The following is a 12,208-nucleotide window of genomic DNA, read 5'->3' on the forward strand; positions in this document are numbered from 1 at the left end:
TCGAGCGCCTACCTCTCCATGTGTGCAGGGACGCCCCCCCCCCCCCGAGCGCCTACCTCTCCTCCATGTGTGCGGGGACGGCCCCCCCGAGCGCCTACCTCTCCAGGTGTGCGGGGACGGCCCCCCGAGCGCCTACCTCTCCAGGTGTGCGGGGACGGCCCCCCGAGCGCCTACCTCTCCAGGTGTGCGGGGACGGCCCCCCGAGCGCCTACCTCTCCAGGTGTGCGGGGATGCCCCCCCTCGAGCACCTACCTCTCCATGTGTGCGGGGACGCCCACCCCAGCGCCTACCTCTCCATGTGTGCGTGGACGGCCCCCCGAGCGCCTACCTCTCCATGTGTGCGGGGACACCCTGAGCGCCTACCTCTCCATGTGTGCGGGGACGGCCCCCCGAGTGCCTACCTCTCCATGTGTGCGGGGACGGCCCCCCGAGTGCCTACCTCTCCATGTGTGCGTGGACGGCCCCCCCGAGCGCCTACCTCTCCATGTGTGCGTGGACGGCCCCCGAGCGCCTACCTCTCCTCCATGTGTGCGTGGACGGCCCCCCGAGCGCCTACCTCTCCTCCATGTGTGCGGGGACGGCCCCCCGAGCGCCTACCTCTCCATGTGTGCGGGGACGGCCCCCCGAGTGCCTACCTCTCCATGTGTGCGTGGACGGCCCCCCCGAGCGCCTACCTCTCCATGTGTGCGTGGACGGCCCCCCGAGCGCCTACCTCTCCATGTGTGCGTGGACGGCCCCCCGAGCGCCTACCTCTCCATGTGTGCGGGGACGGCCCCCCGAGCGCCTACCTCTCCATGTGTGCGTGGACGGCCCCCCCGAGCGCCTACCTCTCCATGTGTGCGTGAACGGCCCCCCGAGCGCCTACCTCTCCATGTGTGCGTGGACGCCCCCCCCAAGCGCCTACCTCTCCATGTGTGCGTGGACGCCCCCCCCGAGCGCCTACCTCTCCATGTGTGCGGGGACGCCCCCCCCCCCCCCGAGCGCCTACCTCTCCATGTGTGCGGGGACGCCCCCCCCCCCCCCCCGAGCGCCTACCTCTCCATGTGTGCGGGGACGCCCCCCCCCCCTCGAGCACCTAACTCTCCATGTGTGCGGTGACGCCCTGAGTGCCTACCTCTCCATGTGCACAGACACCCCCCCCCCCCCCCCCGAGCGCCTACCTCTCCATGTGTGCGGTGACGCCCTGAGTGCCTACCTCTCCATGTGCACAGACACCCCCCCCCGAGCGCCTACCTCTCCATGTGTGCGGGGGACGCCCTGAGTGCCTACCTCTCCATGTGCACAGACACACCCCCCCCCCCCCAGCGCCTACCTCTCCATGTGTACAGGGACGCTCCCCCCCCCGAGCACCTACCCCTCCATGTGTAGATATGCAGCGTTAGCAGTGTAAGTATATAATCCTCAGCATGGGATGCTGCTGCCGTTATAACTAGTGTTTGTTAGTGACCCAGTTTTAAAGCGACACAATACAATTCCTTAGGAACAAGATTCCAGGCCTTTGCTAGTTCTAGGACGTGAACCTCCTGCATGATGCTGTATTTTGTCTTTAGACACTGAGTGGAAATCAGAAGTTGTAAGCAGCAGACACTTTGACAGAGAGATCGCCCATCGGAACCCCAGGTAGGCTGATTACTGCCAGATGTGACAAACACACAAACCTTACAAGTTAAAGATATATCTGCATGTATAGGGGATTACAATACGGCCATTTCCCATCTTCTAGTGCTATGGCGGTGGAGTCGTTCACAGCTGTTGCTGCAGACGTCCAGGTTGGAAGTTACTATTTGTCTGCAGGTAAGAAATGATGGGTCCTATACAGCAGGAGAACCTCCCCACGCTCTCTGACTGCGCTCTATATAGCAAGAATCTTCCGTACACTGAACTCTTACCTATGGGATACTAAACCCACTGTGCACTACCCTGCCGTGACCTGCGTGGCTGTGTTAGTGCCCTGCCGTGACCTGCGTGGCTGTGTTAGTGCCCTGCCGTGACCTGCGTGGCTGTATTGGTGCCCTGCCGTGACCAGTGTGGCTCTTAGTGACCAGTGTGGCTGTGTTGGTGCCCTGTGCGGCTGTGCTGGTGCCCTGCCGTAACCTGTGTGGCTGTGTTGGTGACCTGCGTGGCTGTGTTGATGCCCTGCTGTAACCTGTGTGGCTGTGTTGGTGACCTGCGTGGCTGTGTTGGTGTCCTGCCGTGACCTGTGCGGCTGTGTTGGTGCCCTGCTGTAACCTGCGCGGCTGTGTTGGTGCCCTGCGCGGCTGTGTTGGTGACCTGCCATGACCAGTGTGGCTCTTGCTGCCCTGCGTAGCTGTGTTGGCACCCTGCTGTTACCTGTGCGGTTGTGTTGGTGCCCTGCTGTAACCTGCGTGGCTGTTTTGGTGCCCTGCCTGACCAGTGTGGCTCTTGGTGCCCTGTGCGGCTGTGTTGGTGCCCTGCCGTGACCTGTGCGGCTGTGTTGGTGCCCTGCGTGGCTGTGTTGGTGGCCTGCCGTGACTTGTGTGGCTGTGTTGGTACTCTTCCATGACTTGTGTGGCTGTGTTGGTGCCCTGCGTGGCTGTGTTGGTGACCTGCCGTTACCTGTTTGGTTGTATTGGTGACCTTGGCACTGCCCTGTAATACAGATATTGGTAAGAGTATGTTCTGTGTCAGTTTCTTTGTCATATTGCATAGAAATGATGAGAGTTGTTCATCCTGACTTGTGTCACTTTGCTCCGCTCAGGTCTCATTGATAAGATTGACAACTTCAAGCAGCTGAGCCTGGCACAGATGGGGAACCCGCACGCTGATGTTACCGCTGAAGGGAATTACTTCTACCAAAGCGCCAACCCCAAGAATCCGGAGGTACCAGCTGTCGCTCGGATCCATGTGATCTATTATCCGTGCTTAGTGGACTTGTCCCCCAGTAATTCAAGGCGGCTGATCTGACCCCCCTGTTACTGTGTCCCTATCTGTTTCAGGTGGGGGATCTGCGCATTTCCTTCTGGTACGCCGGAGTCTCCATGGGCGGTGCGTCCTTCGGATCAGTGGACACGGTAATTCTTCATCTTCTAATGAATGAAAGCTTAGCGAAGAGAGGACTGTAGCATCTGGGTAATTGTCAGACGGCCGCATCCGTCCTCGTGGGCTGGACCAATATTCCTGAGACTGCAGCCAATCCGTTCACAAGGACCCGGTGACCTCACCGAGGCGCTCATTCACCATTTATAACTTGTTTGCAGGTGAGCGTCGTAGCTCGGCAGAGAGGAGGGGAGCTGGTGTCGTACAAAACCAAGAGTGGGGACAAGCTGGAGCTGCTGTACCTCGGGGGTCACACGGCGGAGGTAAGTCACAGAGCTGCTGCAGATGCAATGCATCCGTGTTCTAATACATGAAGCCATCATTCAGTCCCTTTCTGATTTGTTTTACAAAATACTAATTAATTGAAACTGTAGTTCATTATATCTACAGCTGATTATTTCATTCTGAAATGTGGAAAATCTGCATGCGTGGCAGTACCTGTCCTAGTGTGGACAGAACGTGATTGGCCCGGCCACTCGTTCATGTCTGTGCATGGGCAGTTTGGAATGCAAGGGGGTGGGGCAAATGATCATATAGCCAATCAGAGCATCTAATGTCACTTGTTTTCTATTGGTTGCACCTTGCAGGAAATGTTCCTGGCAGAGCATCAGAGCAACATGATGAAGACCTGGGCTCTGCGCGCCGCCGGCTGGCTGATGATGTTTGTCGGTATAAGCCTTATGGCGAAGATCTTCCACACACTGGGTAAGCTCAGAATAAGGCCACCGTAGAAGAAGTCTATCTCTAGTATATAGCTGGAGAGTATATGGCATCTTCCCAGCATGTAATCTCAGTATAGATCAGGCGTTGGCTCTACATCTGCTGTAGAACTACACATCCCAGCATGCCTTAACACAGCCTTGCTGTTAAAGCAGGTACTCTTTACCTAGCACGGCGCCCACGATCTTGATCGTGGGCATCGTGAGGTAAAAAATCGCGTCGGTCGCGTCGTATGCGGGCTAAAGATGCCCGGACGCGACGCGATGTCCACGATTTCCCCATTGAAAACCATGTTAAACATGGACATCGCGTCGCGGCTGGCCATAAATGTGCACACGATGGCCGCGACGCGATGCCCACGATTTGCCATAGGAATCAATGTTAAAAGGCCCGATGGACACGATTTTCATGTTAAATGGCTGAATGGACCCGATTTTACCATAGGAATGAATGTTAAATGGGCCTTAGAGCCCAAATAGTTACCCTGAACTCTGAAATGGCCCCCCCAATTGTTTACGCCACCCCACGATCAACGTCAACCCGAAGCGTGGCGAGCGCAGCGAGCCCGCGAGGGGCGGCGGTACGCGTCCTCCGACCTTTTCATACCCCCACTATCCACGTCGGCGTGGAGTTGAGAATAGAATAGTGTGGCGAGCGGACGCGGATACCTTCACAGGTAAACGCGTCCCTTCGCGGGCTTCACAGGTGTCCGCGTCGCCATGGACACCTGGGAAGCCCGCGAGGGGACGCGTATAACTGTGAAGGTATCCGCGTCCGCTCGCCACGCTCGCCACACTATTCTATTCTCAACTCCACGCCGACGTGGATAGTGGGGGTATGAAAAGGTCGGAGGACGCGTACCGCCGCCCCACGCTGGCTCGCTGCGCTCGCCACGCTTCGGGTTGACGTTGATCGTGGGGTGGCGTAAACAATTGGGGGGGCCATTTCAGAGTTCAGGGTAACTATTTGGGCTCTAAGGCCCATTTAACATTCATTCCTATGGTAAAATCGGGTCCATTCAGCCATTTAACATGAAAATCGTGTCCATCGGGCCTTTTAACATTGATTCCTATGGCAAATCGGGAGCGTCGCGGGCATCGCGGGTACATTTATGGCCGGCCGCGACGCGACCGACGCGATTTCCATGTTTAACATGGGTTTCAATGGGAAATCGCGGGCATCGCGTCGGTCGCGGCCAGACATAAATGTACCCGCGATGCCCGCGATGGGCGCCGTGCTAGGTAAAGAGTACCTTAAAGCATGCTGAAATGGTGGCAGGGCATGCTGGGATGCGCAGTTACACAATAGCTGGAGCACCACACCGCTGATCTAGACCCTCATTGAAGATGAGACTGGTATTCATGGTGTCCTTCATCCTCCCCCACAGTGGACTGGTTTCCTATTGTCCGGGATTTGGTCAACCTCGGAATCAAGCTGTTCGCCCTGAGCGTGTCGATTTCCCTCTCCCTGCTGACCATCGCTGCCGGCTGGTTGACGTATCGTCCATTATTGTCACTGGGGCTGTGTGTCGGAGCTGTCGGCATCATCTTCCTTGCTCGGTCCCGCGTTCCTTCCAAGAAGTACCAATAGGAGTGATTCTCTGCAGCCGCGCCTTGGCGCTTGGGACTAGAAGCTGAACGCGCTTGTTGCTGGTAATGAGGGTTCTGCAAACCGGATGATGAATCTGGGATACTTGATGCAATAATGTATTTCTTTTGATGAGCAATGCAACTTTTTATATATAAAACCTTTTTATATACCAAGGAAAACATTTAACCTGTGTTCGTTATCAGTTAAAGGACTGATAAACTAATTATATATACTGAACCGGAGATATGTTTGCTGGCCACAACCGACCCCCATATGGGGAGATTATATTCCAAATCCCAAATTATTATGGGACCAGAAAGTAAATTCGGTACTTGTGTAGTTTCACGGCGCCGCCGCGCGCACAGTCTCTCATGAAACTTGGCAGCTTGCCAGACTCTGTGTTTACTGTGCGCGTGCCGCTCTAGATGCAATGTACGTTATCAGCATAGCGCTGGCAGCAGCAGCGCGCTCTGCCCAGCGCTGACAGGTCACTGTGGTACTTGTAGTTCCACAGTGGACACCTCGGCACACCGCTAACGAACAGGGCTTCTAAACTAGACACCCCAACACACCGCTATCAAAGGGGGTGTCCCAAATGTAGACGCTAAAATTTAGACGCTTTAGCGTCTAAATCTAGACTCCCTGCAAACCGCTAAGAAGGGAGCATCTAAATTTAGACGCTAAAGCGTCTGACTTTAGTTGGGTCTAGGGGTACATAGGGGTGCACTGTGCAAAACACTCTTAAACCTGTTCAGAATGACACTAGTTGACGTAACAGCTGTCGACCTACTATCCACGCCACCCCGAAGTGGGGCGAGCGGACGCGGTACGCGTCCGACCGACCTTTTCATACCCCCACTATCCACGTCCGCGGGGAGTTGATTTTGTAAAGTGTGGCGAGCCACCGAGCCCGAAGCGTGGCGAGCGGCCGTGTATATCTGTGAAGTTATGCACGTTCCCTCATGGGGCTCGCCACGCTTCAGGCTCGCTGCGCTCGCCACGCTTCGGGGTGGCGTGGATAGTGGAATTAACAAGGTCGACAGCTGTTACGTCGACTAGTGTCATTGTGAACAGGTTTAATAGTGTTTTGCACAGTGCACCCCTATGTACCCCTACACCCTACTAAATCTAGACGCTTTAGCGTCTAAATTTAGGTGCACCCTTCTTAGCGGTTTGCAGGGAGTGTAAATTTAGACGCTAAAGTGTCTACATTTTAGCGTCTACATTTGGGACGCCCCCTTTGATAGCGGTGTGCTGGGGTGTCTAGTTTAGAAGCCCCATTCGTTAGCGGTGTGCCGGGATGTCCACTGTGGAACTACAAGTACCACAATGACCTGTCGGCGCTGGGCAGCGCTATGCTGATAATGTACATTACTGTGCGCGTGCCGCTCTAGATGTAAACACAGAGTCTGGCAAGCTGCCAAGTTTTATGAGAGACTGTGCACGCGGTGGCGCCGTGAAACTACACAAGTACCCTAAATTCCACCAATGGGTCAGCGGATTTATATATTATTAAGTACGGTTTCCTAGGTCATCCTTTCTGGGGGACACCGCCATGATGTTGGGTAGAGGCGCCAGCTCAGGAGATCAGCCCTCTATAGGTGTTAGGCCACACCCCCTGACCTGCACTTCAGTATAATTTTCTAACAAAGCCATAGGAAGTAAGAATACAGACAAGTCCAGAAGTGCAGGTGGAGCGGGCAGGTATTATGGGGGTGGGCCGAGCCTAACACCTGTCACTTAAGTGCCCAATAGCCTGAGCCGTCCTCTATACCCGCGTCATGGCAGTGTCCCCCAGCTGGAGAAAGAGGAAAAGCTTTTACGACGAGTACGAATGTCACATTTTTGTAGCTCTTAAATGGTACAATGCATAATTGGGGTGACCAAACTAACCAGAATCGCACATCTGTCTGCATTCTTACAGTACATTTACCCCTTCGGGTTAAATTCAGTATTTGGCCAAATATTTTATTAAAATATATTTAGTATTGAGCCAGATTGTAAACCTAGGTCCAGCGCCCTCTCCTGGTACAGGAAATATTCAGCAGGTCATTATACAGGTCATTATGAGGAATAAAAATGTTTGCTTGGCAATTTTCACAGCTATTTTGACAGCCGATGTTGCCAGTGAGATTCTCTTATTATCGGTGGGGATTATGGGTAATATGGGATAATACATGTGTATGAATGTTATGGCGATCAGTAACTATGGCTGTGTGAAGGAACGAGGGTGCTTCTATACAAATCATAGTAATGTTGTGTGATGGCTGAGATCTATTATGGTAGAACACACAGTATTCCCTAAAATGTACAGGCATTCTGATTAATGACCTCAGACCCCATTGTCTATACCAGTGATTCCCATCTGCAGTCCTTAGGGAACTCTGACAGTGCATGTTTTCCAGGTCTCTTCAGATCAAATCACAAGTGAGATACTTATCACCACTTATGGATCTTTTACAATGTCTGTAATGAATGTGCTCTATCAAGGAGATGGGAAAACCTGTACTGTTAGGTGCTCTGAGGACTGGAGATGGAAGATACAGATATTATTTATAGGAAACTATAAAACTATTCTAATATCTGTATTACATGTGGGATAATCTATCTGGTACTGCCGAAAAGTTAGAAGTGTCCTGTGGGCCACAGGAATCCCTGAGGATGCAACTGTTATGCCCTAGTACAGCGCACATCCACGGTCTTGAGCATGCCAGGACGGCTGATGTGCCACCTTGGGTGGTCCTTTAGAGTCAGTAGAGGTTAAGTGCATATTCTTTCCTGTGCAAATGGCACCGTCTGATCTCTGAATGTGCCTTGTGTGTAGGGATAATATTGTGATATTACACCCAGAGGATGCTCATTGATGTGTATTGGGTCTTAGGGATGTCACAGAAATAGCTGCTTCCAATGTGTGTTGTACTACAAGTCCCAGCAGATGCATTATTCAGCAATCACCGATTTCCACAGTTTCCTGAAGCCGTACTATGTTGTATTATGGGCAACCATCAATGCCAATAAAGCTGTTTACATCATGTGCTGATCCCCATGTCTAGCACTGTAATGGGGCAATCCGCCGCTACCAGGATGTCCGCATCAGGGGATCGGGTACATTAAACGTGTAAAATCCAGATTCTGGCAGGGATCGCCGAATCGGGACTTCTTACATGCTTAATTTCCCCGATCCTCCGACAAATTGCTGATCTGGCTACCGATCAGCAAATCCATTCAGCGGACGCCAGTGGGTCGGGAGATTGTCTCTGCTGGTGTATGAGCCCCTTTACAGTTACCCTGTTCTATGTACCGATCCCCATCTCTGCAGGATGTATGGCCGTAAATCCAGGACCTGGGACAATACCAGTAACAGCTGTCACCCACTAATGCTGAGCATGTATTTGTCATGATTGTCTGTCCACCACAGTTACATCAATTATATCTCTGATACAATAACACCTTAGTTACGCTTTCTGGCCTCGTTTAATTAGCTGCGATGGGATGGTTATTAGTAACAGCGTGGAACGGCCGCCAGTGACACCACACTCCACACTCGCAATTCTACCCTGGACTCATGGATTTTTGTTCTGCCCTGTGGGAGCCGGGCGATTATTTGTGCATTGAAGGGACTTGCGGCTAACTGAACAGACCCCTCTGTATGGAAGTTAGTCATCATGGCTGAATGTATGAAAACGCTGCTAGCACTAAAAGCTTATTGGGTGTGTAATAAAAAAGGTTTTTTTTTTACCAACATTGTGTTCTCATTTATTTATAACCTATTCCCAGAGTAACAGAGAGGTTTGTTCTTTGGAACGGAAGAAAAGATTTGTAGGGAAAAGTATTTATTTCTCACCAAAGTCTTTTCTGTTCCTGTCCGCTCTATGAGGTGACTTACCTCTTTCTGTTTGCGATCTATCCCCGCAAGATGTCTCACGTACATTTGGAAACCAGACCTGTTAGTAGTCCCAACGTTCCAGTTTGTCTAACAGCCATTTTAGGACGTGTGGTGTAAAATGGTGTCGCTATACACAGGGCCGTATTAACAGCAATATAGTAGACCGAATAGTAGGCCAGTAGACGGACCATTTTTTGGGAGAACTGTGCGTGCACTTTTGAGTCTGAGACCTCCAGTGCTCAATCTATATCTAATCTTTCTGCCCTGTTGGTAATGATCTTGGCACGTACTAGGTGATATCTCGTAACAATGTAATTCTTGTGTACGTACCTTTTACTACAAATAGTCAGTCATTTTGATAAACACTAAAGGGGCATACACACATAGAGATCTGTGCTAAGCAATTTTCCTAAGCAATTTTGCTTAAGCATAAAAAGGCCGGGTAGTGGTTCAGAATGAGAGATTGCGATCAGTAACTCTCATTCTGTACACACGGAGATTTGCAGTAATTTGCTAAGCAATCTGACTAGATTTTGACTGCATGCACTGACTTAGTTAGCAAGAGATATTTAATCTCTCGGAGCATACACACGGAGAGATCTGTGCTTACTTTCTAAGCAATCTAGTCAGATTGCTTAGAAAATAGCACAAATTTGCTCCGTGTGTACACCCCTTAAAATTAACATTAAGTATAAATAAGGTTTTTAGCACATTTGGCCAAATATACAAGCTGACCGACCACGTCAAGGTGACCTCAACAGTTTTGTTTCCAACACTAACATTATATCAGTTTAATTAGGACTTAACCATACTAATACCAATCGTAGACTGTAACGTATGAACACGTATTGATTAAATTTGCCTAGCACAGGAGGGATTCTCAGCCTCCAAATGCCCATTATATACACAGGGGATGTGTAACCAAATCAAGTAACCGTTGCTCTAGACCAGCGGTTCTCATACCCCAAAGTGAATCAATAACATCTCAGCATGAGGTCAAAACACCCTGTTACTGACTGTCCGGCTGATGATTCCTCTGATCTCTCAGTCAATGAGACAAGGGTCTAAAAAAAATCAGTTGAATTGTCTTTTACTTCTGACTCCTCACAGCAATGGCTCAGATCTGATCTCTTACTACCATCCTCTGCGTCCCCCTGTCACCGACTGCCTCTTCCTGCTATCCTTCGTCACCCACTGCCTCCCTGCCATTCCTAGTGTCTTCACAGCAGGTAAAAGCTTTAACATTTGCATTAATAAATAAAAACCACATGCAGGGCCTCCAAAAGAAGCTAATCACAGAAATGGTGTATGAAATTGATGCTGCTTTCACATCGCAAAATGAAGGTTCGCACTGGGACTTTAAAAAACGGGTCAGTCCCGGTTCGCTGATGTCATCGGGGGCGGGGGAGAGGGCAGCCCTTAGAGCTGGTGCTGCTCCAAGTGCTGCCTCCTCCATAGGGCGGTATTCAATGTGAATACCGGCGACGTGCAGCGAATCCTGTTTAGGATTCGCTGCACATTCGCCACGTTCCGGAGCCTCGCCGGCTCCGGTATTCAACGAGTCAGGGGCTCGCTGCCCCTGACCGGCGAATATGAGCTCCTGCAGGGAACGCCGCAGGGAGATGGAAGTCTCCCTGCCTGCCCCAGAACGTTTGTGGGGGGGAGGTGGGCTCCCCGGGTGCCAGGCAGCACAGGCTGCCCCCTGGGGGTGCCAGCAGGGGACCGCGTATATTCAGTACACCCGATCATGAATATGTAATGATCGGGTGAAGTAAATATATGGATATCTAATGAGCGGTTCGGCTCCGGCCCCCTGCTGGCTGCTCTGTGTAAAAAAAAAATATATATATTTTTTTTAAATTAAATATATATTCATGGGGAAGCGGTCATCTATTAGAATGAACTTAGGACTACAGTCATTAGGTCGACCCCACTAGGTCGACTGGCAGGAAGGTCGACCTGACTTAAGGTCGACATGACTTAAGGTCGAATTTGCATAAAGGTCGACATGAGGAAGGTTGACTGGTCATAAGGTCGACATGGGTTTTTCACTGTTTTTTTGAGCCGACATGTGCCGACAGGTGGTATTTCATGCCCTACCATCCACTAGGGCGTGGTGGGAGAATAAAATAGTGTGCCGAGCGCAGCAAGGCACCGTGCCCGAAGCATCGCGAGCGAAGCGAGCGATGCGAGGGTCCGATTCTTATTGCCAACTGTGTCCATGTCGACATTTGGATAAAAAAACAGTGAAAAACCCATGTCGACCTTATGACCAGTCGACCTTCCTCATGTCGACCTTTATGCAAATTCGACCTTAAGTCATGTCGACCTTGGCCCATGTCGACCTTAAGTCAGGTCGACCTTCCTGCCAGTCGACCTAGTGGGGTCGACCTAATGACTGTAGACCTAAGTTCATTCTGACAGATGTACCGATTCCATATCCATGTGCTTAAAAATAGCATGCCCCTCCTCAGAATAAAATTCCAGATTTTTTGACACCAATTGTAAAAAACAAAACACTTTATTTTAAAAGTTCACATTCCACTTCACCATAAAAAGATAGCGATTGCTACTCGGTGAATCATGGTGAAAAAAACCTTGAACTGTATTCGCCATCTGGTCATTGAATAGGGTGATTCACCGTTTTAGTCAGAAATTCGCCTTACAGCACAAAATCGCCATAAAAACCTGGCGAATCAGCCTCATTGAATACCGCCAAACAGGTCAGTTGACCCATTTAACCTGTTCACACCTCAATGACCCAGTAAGAACGCTGCTTTTTTTTTTTTTTAATCCGGTTCATATTGCTACCCATTTAATTTAATTGCACTAATTACTGGGTCAAACCGGCTTGTACCTGATAATTAGTTGCGATGTGAAAGGGGTAGGAATGATCCCATTAGTGGTCACTTCACTTCTCTTTGGTGCCTCCGCAATGCTGCCGTCTGCTGACCA

At 51.0% G+C, this 12,208-nt stretch overlaps 1 protein-coding gene across 1 annotated transcript in view; it reads left to right on the top strand.

Annotated features, from left to right (window-relative positions):
• The window catches only part of TMEM43 (transmembrane protein 43), an 11,417-nt gene extending 5,609 nt beyond the window's left edge, over nucleotides 1-5,808 (top strand). The window contains 7 exon segments of the mRNA XM_083155674.1: nucleotides 1,495-1,620; nucleotides 1,724-1,794; nucleotides 2,720-2,841; nucleotides 2,958-3,032; nucleotides 3,219-3,320; nucleotides 3,645-3,762; nucleotides 5,165-5,808. Coding sequence (XP_083011800.1) covers nucleotides 1,495-1,620; nucleotides 1,724-1,794; nucleotides 2,720-2,841; nucleotides 2,958-3,032; nucleotides 3,219-3,320; nucleotides 3,645-3,762; nucleotides 5,165-5,367 — 817 coding nt within the window. The 3' untranslated portion in view covers nucleotides 5,368-5,808.
• Nucleotides 5,809-12,208: the final 6,400 nt, after the last annotated feature.

This window comes from Crinia signifera, chromosome 8 (genome assembly GCF_055691185.1).
Source record: "Crinia signifera chromosome 8, ASM5569118v1, whole genome shotgun sequence".
Classification (NCBI taxonomy): domain Eukaryota; kingdom Metazoa; phylum Chordata; class Amphibia; order Anura; family Myobatrachidae; genus Crinia; species Crinia signifera.